At 48.9% G+C, this 16,566-nt stretch overlaps 1 protein-coding gene across 1 annotated transcript; it reads right to left on the bottom strand.

The window, feature by feature from the left end:
- Window positions 1-496: 496 nt before the first annotated feature.
- SPRY4 (sprouty RTK signaling antagonist 4) lies at window positions 497-15,713 on the bottom strand. Its single transcript, XM_072873494.1, has 2 exons — window positions 15,522-15,713; window positions 497-4,983 (listed from the first exon to the last, which is right to left on the bottom strand). Exon 2 carries the CDS (start codon window positions 4,935-4,937, stop codon window positions 4,038-4,040), a length of 900 nt encoding a protein of 299 aa, XP_072729595.1. The 5' UTR covers window positions 4,938-4,983; window positions 15,522-15,713; the 3' UTR covers window positions 497-4,037.
- Window positions 15,714-16,566: the final 853 nt, after the last annotated feature.

Below are 16,566 nucleotides of genomic sequence, written 5' to 3'. Positions count from 1 at the left end.
ACATGCTTTTGGGGCTCCGGGCGGCAGCGGGGCTCCCCTCGCCGTGGCTCCGGCTGTCGGTGCGGGGGCTCCCCGCCGTGCTGGGGGCTCGGGGGTGCCCCTTTCCCCGGGAAGCGCTGCCCCGGCCGTGGTTTTCCCGCGCGGAGCCGGTGGATGAGGCAGCAGCCGCACGGTGCGTACCACAACCGTCAGCGGCGCGTATCGGGGTCTGTGACCCCCGTCCGGGTGAGGGGTGTCTGCACCCATGCGCCGGTGTCCCTGGGGCCAGCGTGCCGTCTGTATTACGAGTTATCCCACCCGGCCGCTCGACTCCCTCAACTGCTCCTGGTGAGTACAGTATCAAATAACCGATTTTGGGCTACTCTCTGCTTGTATTTTTAGAATAATTGCTATAAACATCCTTTGGGATTTTCTTTTTAAAAACCACAACAGCCATTTATATATTTAACAATATATATTTTTATATATATATATAATTTCTAGATCAGTACATTCATCAGTACTTGTTTTTCTTCACAAACAGAAGAACTCTTACAATAGTAGACTTTCTAAAATAAATACTATTAAAATAGAGCTTCAAAATAAATATTCTATACAAAGAAAACCTTCTGTGGTAACTTTTCAGGGTGTATATGTGGTGGGGTGGTAACAGGAAAAGGGGGAAACCTTTACCAGCATGTCCGAGCGTGGGAGGGGAGGGGGAATGCCCAGTGCTGTGAAAGGGCGAGGGCTCGTCCGGGTGGGAAAGCCGGTGCCCAGGGAGCAGCGGCATGAACTTAGTAGCCACTCCTTGTACCCGGCGGGCACTGGGACAGAGGGTGCGGTGACGGTTTATTTGTCTGTTGAAGCCCCGCTGTTCCGGTGAGCTCCAGCCGGGGACGTGGCGTGGCGTTGCCAGCGCACCATGGAGTCGCCCCTTCGTGCTCTCTTCTGTGTGCTGGCAGAGGACAAAACCCGGCAACGAACCTGCTACAGCCATTAGCCGTTCAGGGCAGTAAAGCCCAAGCACCCTGCCATCCTCCTTCTCCTCTTCCTCCTCCTCCTCCTCCTCCTCCAGAGCCGCTCTGCGGTGGCACAGCGCCGGTCCCGGGGCAACCTGCCCTCACCTCCCCTCTTGCCTTCGTGGTCCCACCTCACCGCGCCGACACGGCCGGAGAGCACGCGTCACGCCCGAGGGTCGTGCTAATTAGCAGCCGTTCGTCAGTTTGCAAGGGGGGACAGGACCTGCAGGGAGGACGGCCAGAGCTGCCGCCTCCGTGCCCTCGCCGGGGCTGAGGTTACAGGGCACCGTGCCCGTGGTACGTCTCAGGGGTGGCAGGAGACCCAAGTACCTTAAAAGGGGATGGGGGAATGGAGGCATTGGGACGGGGGAAGAGAGGGGAATAAAGACATTATTGACCGGAGACGTACCCTCCGGCAGCCCCGCGGCGCCATGCCGCCGGCAGAGCCCCCGCTTCGGCTGACCCCGCGCCTTTCCGAGCGCTCTGCAAAGAGCTCAGCGCTGTCTTGCCATGCCTTGGGCCAGGAGCCGGTGGAGCAGAGTCCCACCGCTGTGCCGGGCAGCCGAGGAGAAGAGGGAGGGTCGCTCCGCTACATTTACCACTGCTCTAACACATCCACTAACGCTTTACAGTCTTCCAGCATGGGGCCGGCTTACACCATCGCAGGATTTATATATTAAAAGAAACCAACAGAGAAATAGTTTACAACTATGTACAATGAAAGTAAACCCATACGGGATCGCTGGGTGTATACACATGAGTGTAGATTGGCACAGTGGCGACCACTCCAGCGTTGTATTTGCTTGCAAGGACCATGCATCTAAACCACGGGCTTTGCTAGTGCGGATTTTCAGCACAGATCCCCCAGGAACAGCCAAGGACAGAGGGTCAAAAAGGCAAAACAACCATAGGTGGAGGCCGTTGGGATACGTATGGTCGCAACAGAGGAGGGCAGCAGGTAGATACCTCTCCTGCTGCGTTTTCTAGCCTGTTTGTATCTTAGGAAAATGATTTCTCTTATTAAATACAATACCTTATACATTCAACCAACAGTTCAGCTAGTTTGGGGTTGGTTTTCCTTTTACCCTTTCCCCTCTCATTTGTGCAAGGTAATATATACAGCTCTGGATCCCCACCTGCTTCCTTCTTTCTGGTGTCCCCATACGGTCAACACGAGGATAAACGATAGGAATTGGCATCTGGTGACAGACGTAGTATCCCTTTTCCTACGATTTATCATACACGAGCCAGCAAATGTTATAAATATAGAAAGTTTGTTGGTTTTTTTTTTTAAATTCCCCATTCAATAAATATCTACAATTAAGCTTAACTAAAACCCAAGTCATCCAGGTTAAATGAATTCTTAAAACAAAAGACACCAGAACTCCCACCAGTTCGCTCCTGCCAACCCCTACGCAGCAACTGTATTGCAACCAAGCAAATGGGATTCCTGGAAATGCTACATGAGCTCTGGCTATTGCTTATCTAATTAGAGATGACATTTCACTGTCACTGCTGTGCATTTACCGAGGAAATTTCCTCTAATTAAAAAAAAAAAAAAAAAGAGAGACTAGATCAGTTTTCTGCATGCAACAAGTACCTACCTACTTATTACAGTGTTGCATGTTTGGACAAAGATTTTTATTTAGCACCTTGTGGTTGTCAAGAGAAGGGGGTTACTGCATCTTCAGGGAATGCAGAACCGGCCCTAGGATGAGTGCACGGACAAAGCCGATGATATTCACTTTCGGAAAACCATGGGCAAATGTCTTAAATATGTTCTCTTCCCTCCCCTGGCTTTCCCTAGCATTTGTTAACACTAAAATAAACATTTAAAGCATTCTCTACGTTTATCAAGACACACTTTTGTACAGAGGAGGCAAAAGGCAAACAGCAGCAATAGAGATGGGGGAATGGGCTGTACTTCAAGCAAATGCCATTCATCCCCAAGACAAAAAAAATTTTAAATCTTAATATTTAATGAGCAAAGAAGAGCTTGTTCCAGGAGAGGAGGTACTGGATTGATAGCCCTATAAAAACACACCTATGTGTATCGTACACTTAGGTTTTTGTGACTTCTTAACAGAGCTGAAGAGGTTTAGAGAAACAAACGCTCAACGTCTTAACTTTGTGGCGTCCCCTTTGCTCCAGCACTGGGGGAGCAAGCACGCGCGTTGGGGAACCGGGGTTCGGCCAGCGTCCTTCTGGAGCGGGTTTGTACTGTTGATGTAAAATTAATACTCCACTGAACGAAACCTGATGCTACAGATCAGCTTCCAGGCAGAACACCACCATGTTTCTACAACTGCCTGAACTCATCCTGCCGCTATTCTTCCCGGGGAGGGAGCAACCCTGCTACCATCTTGCTTTTAAAAAGAGGGTCCGAATCAAGGTGGGTTCAAAGAAAGCAACATGCCTAAATGTAAAGAGACCCTTATACAAATGAACTGTATCTTTACTTCTGGCTCAAAATCTCTGAGGGACACAGAAAGCTTTTGAGAAACATGTACTTTGTGTGCAACTGGCCCTTCTACCGGTGTGCGGGTGGGGAAGGAGGGAGTTAACCCGTCACCTTCAACAGGCTGCTGGTAGCAAATCAGAGTTTGGAAGGAAAGTAAAAACAAGAAGCCCACCCTGAATACGACGAATCCAGTGCAGCTTTCTGCAGCCGGGAATGGGTATTGCTTGTGCGGCCGTGCCTGCCAAGCGAGCAGTTAATGGTTCTTGTGGTATGCAGGCATGGTGAGCAGCCGTCCATCCGAACCAGGAGTATTTAAGCAGCTGTACTTCATGATATACATAGGTTTTCAGCCTTCACTCTACATTATTAAGATTCCTCCTTTGGCCCCATCTATTTAAATTCTGACCAGTTCCAAAACCCTGAATAACCCAAAGTGCTTCAGTTTGTGGAAATAGTTGCTTCTGTTTTCTCCAAAGGCAAAAGGCTAACGTTATCCTCAGAACACAGGTTATTAAAAAGAGCCAACGCCACCCCCCTCCATGGAGCGTCCTCCCGCTCCCCGTCCTCCCAAACTATCAAAAGGGCTTTTCTGGCCTGCTTCCTTTGCTCTCCGGCAATGCCTTGCAAATGACACTGTTTGTGTTTTTGCATCTGCATCCGGGCCGGCTCACTTGGTCGTAGCATCTCTGGGACAGCTTGACGCAGCCGGTGGCTGGCAGGTAGCAGAGCAGGCAAGGGAGCACCAGGGAGAGGGCGCTCATGAAGGACCAGCGGGCGCAGCAGTTTGAGTGGGAGCAGGAGCAGGGGTGGTCGGCACACGTGCCCTCGTCGTCCTCGTTGGTGCAGTGGTAGAAGACGCCCTTGACGAGGCACATGCAGGTGGAGTAGTTGACCAGGTTCTGTGCCGAGCAGAGGCACTCTTGGTTGCACACCCAGCACGAAGGCAGAGTCCGGGGCAGCGCGCACTCCTTACACTTGCATTTCCCACAGGCTTCGCACAGTAGAAAGTGCTTGTCCAGTTCCTGAGACACAGGTCCCTTCAGGTCCAGGGGTTTGCAGTTAATCACCTTGGGCTGAATGCGAACCGCTCTGGGGGAGGACTGCTCCGCCACGGGCGCCGGGGCCATGTGGTCCAAGAGCCTTTGGTCTGAGGACGTGCTGCTGCTGCTGCTGATGGAGCTGGGGCGCCCGCTGAACGAAATCCAGGGGTGGGTGACATCCTGCTCGCAGCGCTGCAGGTGCTGGTTGGTCAAGACCAGTTCATGGGGGCCTCGGGGACGCTTCTGGGCTGCCAGCTGGGAAGCGGTGGGGTTGTCGGTGTAATCGTTCTCTATGTGAGTTGTCTTCATTTGGTCAATCGGCAGGATGGTGAGGGGATGCTGCAGCCGCCCATAGGGGATCCGACTGTCCAGCAAGGGCTGGACCATCACAGAGTTGGGGACAACGGTGATGTTGTGGGGAATCCGGGGCTCCATTGATAAAGCAGCCTGATTACTGGTGAAAAACCTGCTCTTAAGTATCCTGGGGGAAGGAAAGGAGAAAGAAAAGGGGCGGGGGAGAGAAAGAGCGCATCGTTACTGAGTTTTGCTGCAACCCCAGCCCAAACAGGGCTCTTTGCCGAGGCTGGTTATTATGCAGAAGGTCTTACAAGGTAAACTTGTGTCTGAGGGAGTCAGAGCACTTGCCCAGGTATAAAGTGCATCACTCCCCCTTTGCTACTGTGTTCCTCTCCCTAAGCTTGGCCATATATAGCTCCTCTGGTCCCGGGAGGGCTACCGTTACTGCAGGGTCCCGAAGAGCCCATTCATCATTTTGACTGAGGGAAAGCACATCTTAGGGTTACCGGTGCACATTCACATGTATTTTTGTCAGCAAACTGCCTGAAATGACTTCTCTAAGGTTTGGGGATTTTCCCCTAAAAAAACCTGATGCAAAATCGTGGCTCGCAGGAGCGCGGGCCTGGTAGAAAGAAGCTTTGGAGCACGGGGCTGAGCACTTGTCCTTGCTAACCCAGAATCTGCCTGTGGGAGGGTGGCTTGGCTTCGGCAAGGAAGTGTCCCGGCTCCATCGGGAGCTGCTGGTTTCAAAGGCTGCTTTCAGCCCTCCTGCGGGAGGTGGAAGTTCTTGCTCAGCAGCTTGTCTGGTTGCAAACCGGCGTGAGTGGACGGGTACAGCTCACGGGGAGAGCACGCACACGGGTCAGACTTGATATGTCACCTCACGCAGGTAATTAGGCACTCGTCTTCAGAACACTAAGTGGACTAATATTTAGTTTAAGTGCTGTTTACTAGCTAAACTAGCTAAGCCGCCTATTGCCACAGTTTCTAATTTCATTGAAAGAGTGCAATTTATCCTGGAGTCGATCCAAAGATTCAGCAGCGGCGTAGGACAAGAAACCACAGGAAGTAACTAAACTTAAATCAAAGAACGGAAACGACTTGGTTCAAATTTAGAAAGTGCACATTGTTTTCTAGTAGATGTGCCATTTCCTCACGGGGTGACCTTTATTCATAAATAATATAATATTGGAGATCAGTTTAAAGAAGTGGTGAGTAAAGCTTCAGAGCAAGTTGCGGGGGCGGGGGAAAGCTTCTGGTGTCAAGAAAAAGGAAATAGTGAACAGCTTAAGGCATTGCCAGTTGTTTGTGTTCAGACAAACAAATTAACCTTTTCCAACAGCACAAAAGATTTTAATATTACAGCAGTCTGAAAAAAAAAAAAGTCGGGAAAAAACTGCATCCAACTACAACTAAATCACACAGGAGAAGTGTGTGTAAGAGTAAACGTATGCACTGCTCCTGCAAGAGCATATCCCCCCCCTAAATTTAACACAGCGCAACAAAAATTGGAGCACGAACTAATTCTGCATTTTTGGAAGGAGAAAGGGAAGTGCGTTACTACCCACCGAGAAATGTCACTAGAGTCCACTATTATATTTGTAAATCGTTGCTTTGATAGATCACTTGGCATTTGAGGGGTTGAAAACCTGCCAGTTCTCCTGGGATCAATAGGAGAGAGGGCTGACGCCGGACGGAGGCCAGAGCAGCAACGCGTGGTCAGCGCGGCACATGCCGCCTCCGTACGCTGGCACCGCGGCCTGCCTGCCGGGCTCTTTGTCCGCTGCACAAGACGAGCGGGAAGAAGCGCTTTATCTAGCGGTAATGATGATTGTTGTAATGCAGTCCTTATGCTGTTACTCTTCGCTAGTTAAAATTCTCTGCTGGCTCTTAGCCATTCATGCAAAATTGTTTTTTCATTATTCATAGCTCATTGACATCCTGACTCGAGAAACAAGAGAGTTTTTAAAGCATCTATTCCTATTTACTGTATTTAAAAAATAGAAAGAAGCAACGATTCTGACAACTATGGGGCATGCAGAGGGAAAAAAAATTCAGTTTTCTTTTTACATCAGAATCCAGTGTCATGATACAAAAAGTACTTGCTGCAAGCCAGAGTTTAGCAAAACAGTCAGGTGTTTTGCAGGAAGGTGTTGTGTTTGCAGGAAGACTTTGATTTCACTGGTTTTTGGCTTTTTTTAAGGAGAGAGATGCAGCTGTTTTGGCTGGCCAGAGTCAGCGCAGCAGAGCTGATATTAGCTGGAAGGTAGCTGGAGGAAATGGTGGCACGCTGAACGAGGTTACAAGCCTATCTGCCTGGTCCTTCGTATCGCTGGCAGCATCGCCTTCATTGCCTCTCCGTAATTTTTCAATGAGCTCTAGCACGGGGCTCTGTGTTCTGGCCTGAGCTCAGTCCCACTTGTTATCAAGTCTCTGGAGTTTGGCCCATTCAGAGCAGGTTTAGCCTGGATCTGTGCATCATGAATTATTTTAAGGTGCACCGGGTGCCAGCACGTGTGTTGAGGAGAGCTGTTTAGCCCTTAGGCAGCATCCGCCGCCTCTGTCAATGCAGCGAGGCTGGTCTGATGCCGATTTTCCCCGATACGGCAGCGCTGAGCCCGGGTGGCACGTGGAGGGCGTTCTGCCTCGCTGGTGGCACCGCATGGGGAGCCCTCGCCCCGGGACGGGAGGGCAGCACCCCAGGGGACCGGAGCAGCACGCAGGAGCTGGCACTTAAGCTTTATATTAACTCTGCAGTTGCACGGTCTGCAATGGTCCAGAACTAGCGATGACATCACACGGAAGTTATGTCATCAGGTTAATCTGGAGAAGGATTATAGCCACAGGCACTCTTAAAACTCCCAAACCCCTAGTACACAGACATGGCCATATGCAGGCAGACATTAAAAGATGGCTTAACTGAGATAATGCTAATCAGGATTTCAGAGTTAATTATCACAGAAAGGAGATGAGCCCTGGACTAAACACCACACTTTGGGATAGTTAATGTTGAAAATTATTCGTCATCTATTTTCATTATAATACTGTTTCAAATTGTCTAACAGGCAAATTACTGCAGAGCAAGGGGAGTGGAAGCCCTGGCATGGCAAACTCAAAGACCCTGCAGATATTTGGGCACAAGATCTACTTGGATAAAACCTCTGCAGTGAAGACAGCCAAATAAGACCTAGCTCCCCTAATTCCCAGATCCCTGCTCTGGACACAACCTCTCTCCTGTTGAAGACCACCTTTAAAACACCATAGATATGCACCCCACCAGTTTTTGGTGCTAGTGCTACACATGGTCCTTTAACTTCTGCCCTGCCTTCTCACTCTTGAGCAGAGGGTTTCCACAGTTAACTGCTCTCACCTTTTGAGCTGCACTTAAGCATCATAATTTTCTGATATTTATGGAATTTTCCAAGGACCGTGACTGCATTGCTGCTGATGGTCTCATTGCCCGAAGTTTCAGCAGTGAAGCAAGATTGCTGGTGACAGATCCAGGTCAAACATCTCGAGTGCTGAACTAGAGAGCGAGTTGGGTGGTGTTTGTTCTGCAAGGAGGTCCTCCTCCATTGGGATCTGCCCAGGTGACAACAATGACGATATTTTATGGTGTGGTTGCTTCAGTTTTTCTGTCTATGTGCTTCCACTGGCATGTGCCTTGAGCACATCTTTCCCTGAGCTGTTTCCAATTTAAGCTTTATATCTGCATCCCATGAAAAGAAAGATGTCAGCAAAAGGTACTAGGTAGCCATGCACATACACAGCACTCCATCTCTCATGGTAGAGAAGAGGAATCCAGGGAAGTTCTCAGGTTAAGGACTTGGGCTGGATTAGAAGCAAGTCAAGAAGCCAGACTGCTCCCATGAAGTCTTGCAGGCTGATGTGTGCCTGGCTGGGTACATGGATGGATCCTGGCGGCTTCCCTAGAAGACCCCCAAAGGCATCAGAACTTGACCTTGTTTGGTTGGTGCGTTCCCCAGAGGGAGATATGCAGCTGCAACCAGCCTGAAACTGTTCCAGGATGACGGGAACAATACAAGCAAGTCATCCTTTGGAACGCAGCCGCTTTGCAGGCAGATATAAGGATACCAGATACTCCTGTAAACAATCATGAGGTAAGATGTCTGCTCAGCAGCAGGAAAGCTCATTCCCACTGCAGAAGCAGGACACCATGCCCTTCTTCACCTCCCCTTCCGCCTCCCCACCAGGAACCCATCACGCACGCGGGGTGCTTGTCAGCAAGGACGACATTGCTGTGAGCAGCAGCGTTGGTATCTTAGAAACTGCAGCTTCTGTTCCAGCCGCACCTCCCATCAAAATTAATGTTTGGGGTGACCTGGCAGAACTTAAGACCTTGAAAAAGGACACGAGCTGAAGGGGCATAACCTTGGGGCTCTTGCATCGGCTCCGAAGGCCTGTGCAGGTGAGCAAGCTGGGGTTCAGAGTGGTCGATTGCGTCTTGTAGTTGCTGGTGTTGGCTCAGATGTTGAAGTGACCTAATTCAGCATACGGCACACGGAACCGGCCACCGTGTCTGAAGCAGCCCTGGGTAGAGGTGGTGACAAACGTGGGCCACTTCCCTTGGGAGGGAAGGCAAGAAAGAATAGGCTGAGCCGGCCATCTCCCCTTCCCCCCCCAACAAGAGTGCCCCAAGCTGCCTGTGGTTAGCCAGGGTGGCTGCCAAGAAGGGGACGGCTCCCAGAGATCAGCTGCAAATGCCAAACCCCCTGCGAAAGAACATTTCTGCTTGTAGGGCTCACCTGCTGTGGAGAGAAAGGACTGAAGTTTGTGGTGCCGGTGTTGTGAACAGATCTTCTTTCTGGCAATGGCAGTTGGGTACTGCTTGCAGGTACTGAATTAATTGCTCAGATTGAACAGATTCAATATAACGAGATGTGTCATTTAAAGAAAATTGTAGATAAAAAAAGAAAAACAGAAGAAGAGATAATAAAGTAGAATAGGAGATTTAAGACACTTAAGCACCATAACTTTGCAAAAGCTACGAAACTTTATGTAGTGCCTTTGTTGTCCACTGCGCTAATCCATCCTGACTGTAAATTGCATTTTAATTGAGAAAAAATGCCATACAGAATACTTGTAAACAAAATTAGTTAATCTTGGATCATCAGTAATTACAGACATATTATAGCATTAACGTAGGGACAAATTCACTGGTTGCAATTGTACAGGCAGTTTTCTGAAAGGAGACAACAGGAAGAAAAATTCACGAGTATGTTCTTACATTGGGATTTATTCATTCTTCAGAGGTAGGTGAAACAATGAAGTTCTTTTCAAAGCAGAAATGTCAACAAACTCCCATGTAGAGAAAATTTCTCTTCCCCCATGCCATCCAGGGACTGTATGGTTGCTCACCACATAGAATTTTCAAGTCAAAATATACTTCCTTCCAAGGGAGTAAAATTGGATTCAAAAGTCAAGTTCATAAATGTGCGGCAGTGCTTGTTTCATCTCTTCATCAAGACATTGCCAATTTAAAATTACTACTGTACTAGATAATTACAAGTCCTAAAGTTGTAGGAAACCAACTTACTTTAAAGTGTTTTGCTATTATTTCAGACTCCAAAGTTTTGTAAGATTCTTTAGTCATATGAAATGAAAACAAAAGTGATCTTATGTTTTAATAGGATTTTGGACTTGCCTACATAATTTTATAGAAAGCTACATCCTTGTAGGCAATTCCATGAGAAAGTCGTATAAACCCCCTGGAAAGCTCGTTCTCATTAATGTCTTCAGAAGAGTTTTTGAAGCAATAAGGTTCTAGTATCTTTATTTTCAAAGGGGAGTTGGATAACTTGTCTTGCAGCTACTGAAAAACAAAATGGATCTTGACTTAAATATCTAATGAGTGCAGACATACAGAATGTTTATAACTGTCTCAGTTACCTATTAGTTAATAATTTTAGTAAGTTCTTTCTCACATGTTTAACAGCATTCTAGATGTATGCAGTGACAAAAGAATAATGAGAATAAGGGACTTAGAGTCCAGAATCGGGTCCTGCGTGGAAGCAATCCTGCAAATCCCGGCCCTGGGAAGCGCTGGTGTGACTCTGACACATCCCCTGTGCCCGCAGTCCTGGTGAAGTCAACAGCAAAATGGGAAAACGTGCTCCCACCACCCACCTCCTGTCCACCCGGCACCAGGTACAAGGTACCACGGTTTTGCCCAACCCATTTCTGAAAGATGCGGAAAATTTCAACATGAGATGCTGCTGTGCAAACATCTGGGCTCAGCCTTAAACGTCGTAGAAAAGAAAAGCCCCAAATGTGCTGCTTGGCGTGTGCTTGCTAATAGAGAGACCACCAGTATGGTCAGAGAAGCAATGTAGCCACCAACAACTCCTTTATCCTTTGTAAGCTGCAAGTACCAGAGCAGGGGTCACTTTACCTCTTTCTAAGACGTTACACCTTAAGTACACCTCATGAGCAGCCTGTGCCTTCTGTTGTGTCTGAACAGCACCAGTGTCATGGGAGAGCTGTTTGCCCCAGCAAACCAAGCCTTCTCCTGGGATTGCTGGCACTGGATTGTCCTGTGCGTGTTCTGTAACATCGCCGGTGCCCCCTCTCTTGAGCCTGGGCCTGCGCCCTGTAACGTCGGGGAGCTGCTGAACACGCAGTGCTGCCCATCGCTGCGGTGGTGGTGGCCGGCTCCGAGACATCTATAATGGTTATAATGGTACTAGGTGGGATGGAGAGTAATGGTATGGAAAGAGCCGCTTTCTGCCTTCTTACCATAAGCAGAGTAAAGCAAACTTTGAGTTTTCAATAAGAATTTTCAATCACAGGTTTCCAAGAATTTTCCAAGTGTTGAAGCATCACAAGCTTTTGTGAAGAAGGGGTAGAAGAATTACCACAGAGAGGTGAAAGGCTGAGCCCTGACTGATGCCCGTGGGAGCCGTGCGCTGCGGCTGTGGTAGGGCCTGAACTGCTCGCCTGGAGTTCTGCTGTGGGTCAGCGGTGGCGAGGGGACAGCCCAGAGCCCTCCGAATCTTGTCACCTAACACACCTCCTCTTGGCTACTGTGATACTAGACCTGTTATTATCCATGCAAAAGCTGAATTGCAGTCTCTGAAAGAGATGTGACAATCGCCTCATGACGATTAACATATTTGTAGTGATAGTTGCAGTAAATGTACTGCAGAAATTTGCCTCTTTTCTTTGCTATGTGGGACACATGAACTTCTGAGACAATAGGGCAACAGGAAGAAAATAAAAAAAGCAATAGAATCTTTACAGATAAATCTGAATACAAAGAAATTATCATAATTGAAAACAATACACTTTGAAGTAGTATACTATCAAGGGCGGGCATATATTTCAGGGCCTGTGCAAGTCAACACTGTTCAGAATCGATGGTAACCAGTGCAAAATTCCTCTGCTTTATCACTGCTTTTAGAACAATCATGACTATTCGCTCTCCTATGGTGGTTTGGTCACACAGTCTAGAAGACCTTAGCTAGAAGGCGTTGACCCCAGCTGCATCCCGTGCTCTGGGGACATGCACAGACCCTGCCTTGCTGGCTCCGGCACGGCGCTGGAGGCCAGGGCGCACCAGCGATTTACAGCTCCTCCCTACAGCCATTCGGAAAAGAGGGAAATACCCAGGACGCGCATTGAAAACGAAGCCAGGGTATCTGGTATAAGAGCTATCCTTGCTATCGAAGAGTACGTGCAAAGGGAAGATCTATAGGGCTTCAGAGAGTACACGCACCAAGCGGGGCGGCTGGGGCAGGCGCGGCGGAGCAGGGACCCGGGGAGGAACCCGGGACCAGGCGGGGTGCTGCTGGCCGGGGCTCGCCTCCACCAGAGCAAACGGGAGGGATCAATACAGGACTCGCTTCCCCGAGGCCCAGTGGAGGAGGAGCTGATAAGGCAACAAATTCTGCCACTGCCTTTGTTTGGAATTCAGGACATCCTCTTGTCCAGGCCTCCCAGCAGTGACAGGGGACACGCTGCTGCTGCTGGAAGTCCAAAGGTTCAATAAAAGCTTTTAATGAGGGAAGACTACACTTGAAGTTAAAGGAGACCTTTCAGTAAGCACATGTTTTTAATGCGTGATTAAGAATAATATATAATGTCGGAGTTCATTAAGACTAAGTTAGGCTGTCTGAATTTTGAGTCAAGCTGTAAATGCTTTAAAAAAAACCAACCCAGCTCTTTTCCATAAAGTGTGTATTAATATTAACAAAATATTGATGTTAATTCTTTGTGTTCCCCTCCTTAGCAGCCTTATCTAGCTAAGGACAGCTAGAATTTTCTCTACGAGTAATAAGGAAAAAAAATTAGAAAGCTTATTAGGGAAACCTGCCATTTTTGAAACGAGACACGAAATTCTTGCCAGAGCGTGGAAATTCAGAAGCTGGGAAATGAGACCTGTAGACTTCCAAGAAGCTGTCTCTGTCCAGCTAAAGTCTGTTCCTACAGTGCGAGTGAATAAAGCACATTTTGGACCACTAACGTCCAGATCTCTAGGGACTCAAATTTCTTAGTCAAGGCTTTGTATTGGGTAAGAACATTTATTTTAAGGCCAGAAAACTAAGCTCAGATATGATCTATTGCACTAATGGTACTAAAGGATAACCATATTAGAAGGATTTTATATTTTCTTAAGGAAATACATTGTATTGCATTTAAAAAGAATGAAAAACAAACAATACTTCTGCAACTGTTTGCCTATACAAAGGCAGTTTTAAGTACTGGGCTGAATTTGGAAAATTGTATAGCAATATGATTAATGAATTTTTTGCTTTTATGGTTAATATTTGGAAAACTATCAGAACTGTGAATTAATTATTGCTGTCGTGTTGCAAGGGTTGTGAATTCTATTTCACTGAGGTCTGATTACAGGATTTTTGGGGGGAGGGGAGGGATTGCTTTTTGAGATGTTGCATTTCCCAGTATGATTTGGTAATTAGTCATCATTCCATGAAAACAGCTTTTGTTTTGCTGTTTCAGGAGGAGAACAAATAATTTCTCCCCTGCACATACCTCATGGACAATTTCAAAAGGACTGCAGTGTTCAGAAATAGTCCTTTTAATTTTATAATACCAATATAGAGTCCCTTCTAGCAACAGAAAACACAGTAGCCCATGGAAAATGGCACATTTATCAATGAGACATCCCCAGTGGGGTTCCAATAACCGAGAACAACCCCTCCTCCCGCTATCATTCATTTTTATACGGAGAAGGGGGAAGCTAGTCATCAGGATCATTGTGATTCAGTGCACAAATTGTAGCTTTATTCTTTAACCCAAAATAAAGAGAGGGGGGGAAGCCTTAATATTGGGAAAGCTGGGTTTCTCTTTACCTAATTAAACAGCAATTCCTGAGCTGATATTTGACATACTGTACCCTCAGCATGGCATGGAAGAAAGGCAGCAGCTGAAGAAGTTTTAAAGAATCTAGAACGTGCCTTTTCTGCTCTGGATAATTCAGGGATGCTTTTCCTTTTCTCTTGCTTTCTCTGCTTCACCCTCTAAAGAAAAACTTGGGGCTATAAAAGATTTAAATCAAGAAATCAGACCCTTGGTCACTTGAAGAAAAAGAGTGAAGCCTTTTCCTCCTGTGATTAATGCTGATATTCATTTGCACTGCCATTTCCAAGGTCTGCGTTTCCAGTCCTGCTTTCCTCTAAGACCTTTGTGCCTTTTATATGCCCCTTTCTGTTTTTTCCATTCCCCTTCTGATAATGAATTTTCTGAACATGTCGTCTCTGGGCTTGTCTTTCTCCTGTGACGCCAGGACTGGTACCAGAAAATAAAATCCTGGCTTATCTTTGCTACGCAGTTGGTAGAGAAGAACAGCCAAGACAGGTTTTTCCTCCATATACAATATATTTCATACACCTTCATGAAATGATTCTAGATACACATTTTTATTACCCATCTAGCCTTTAAAACACATAATCCATCCAGATTTAAAGCTGAAGCAACCAAGTGTACAGCAAGACAGGGAACAGAGCAGTGATGGAATAAGGCACTGAGGCCAAAAAAAAAAGAAGCAAAAAAGACAGTTGTATGAAATAAAATGCTAAAGAGCAAAGGTCAGGCAGGAAAGCTCTGACACACCAGTGCCTGATCTCTGAAGTGTCCTATTATGGAGACAGCTCCGAACTACTTGACACTAACAAGACAGAGGGCTTTGGAAAAGAGAGGAAATGCGTATCATCAGTTTTCATATTCCAAAGCAAGAAATATCCAATTCTTATTTGGCAGCGCAGGTGACCACATATTTATGCTCCTTTTTTGGGGAAGGAAGAAGGGATGAAGGAGAGGACATCCCATCAACGGAAAGGGGAGCCTTATTCTGCCATAAAAACCTGACGCAAGTGTGGTGAAACCTGCCTGCCATATACGTACACCAAATGCAGATGTTGCTGAAAGAACACAGCAAAGAGGTATCAATAAGAAATGCAGGAACACAAATGCACATTCTGCAAGGAACAGGCTTTTTCTCCAGAATGCAAAGTCTCCTTCGGGCTGCGAAGCACCAGGCAGCTATCCACCGTATGTAATTATAGATAATTGCTGTTAGAAAAGTCACAGTCAGAAATACGCTTACCATCAGTGATCTTTAAGGGACGAGACGAACGCATCTAGAAAGAGCGCAAGATCTTCCCTCGGGGAGCAGGCTTGATTTTTTTTTTCCCTACTTAAAAACATGTAACACTCGCTCGCAACCGCAGATCTCGTACTTACTTTAAATAATTCGGCTAAGACCATCTCTCCATAGGCGAGTTAATCCTGAACGCGAGGCGGGCGAGGGGACCGGACCCGGGAAACCCTGACGGGAGCTGCGGGCAGGGAGCTGCGGGCAGGGAGCTGCGGGCAGGGAGCTGCGAGCGCGGCGCTGTCAGCGCCCGCCGCGATGCTGCAACCGCCGCTGCCTGGGAAAATGGCTATTTTATGAATGGGAGGGCAGCGGCTCCTTCTGCGCACGCGCGGCCTCCCCACTCTATGAATGGGTGGGCACCGGGGCGCCACCGCGCATGCTCGGCTGCCTTTTATGAATGGGGGGCTGGAGAGGAACTGGCTGGAAGTTGCGGAGGACAGACGCGGCTCGCGCTTTTTTTTTTCCTTCTTTTCCTTCCCTTTCCCTTTTTTTTTTTTATGAATGGAGGGCAGGCGGCAGCTGCGCATGCACCGCGCCCCCCGCCCGGGGCTGGAGGTAACGGCGGGGGCAGCGGGGGCGGGGGGCACCGCGCTCCCGGCCGCCGGGGGGGGCACGGCCGAGGCCCCCCCGTCCCCCGTGGGCTCGCCCTGCCTCCGCCGCCCCTCCCGGGCCCCCCCGAGCGCGGCCGTTAGCGGGGGGCAGCCGCGGGGATGCCCCAGCCCTGGTGCCCACCCCCCCGCCGCCGGGGCCGGTCCCCCGCTCCGCGGCCCCGGGCGGCCGCAGCACGCTGCGGGGCGGAGGGGCGGCAGCTCGGGCAGCGCTTCCCGCCGGGAGCCGGGGCGGGGGGGGGGTAAGGCCGGAGGCTTTGGGCACCCCCGTCGCGGGGGGTGCGCGGCCGGGAGGTTCAGCGAGAAGAGGTTCAGCGCCGCGAATAACGATTCGCCCTCCGCGCTCGGCTTCGGTTTCCTGCGCTGAGAGCCGCGGTCCGTGCCCCCGGCTGCAGCGCGGGCCGCCCTCCGCTGCGCCGGGCACAGCCCCCGCCTTTGGCCGGCGGTGCCTGGGCGCAAGGGCAAGCGGCAGCCGTAGCGGGGTTCGCATGGCCCCCGTGCAGCGGGGGGCTGGTGCAGCGGG

Source organism: Ciconia boyciana, chromosome 9 (assembly GCF_034638445.1).
Source record: "Ciconia boyciana chromosome 9, ASM3463844v1, whole genome shotgun sequence".
Taxonomy (NCBI): Eukaryota; Metazoa; Chordata; class Aves; order Ciconiiformes; family Ciconiidae; genus Ciconia; species Ciconia boyciana.
This window is presented reverse-complemented; position numbering and strand designations above follow the sequence as displayed.

Coding starts and splice junctions, on each gene's coding strand:
- SPRY4 (XM_072873494.1), bottom strand. CDS start 4,937: ATGGAGCCCCGGATTCCCCACAACATCACCGTTGTCCCCAACTCTGTG.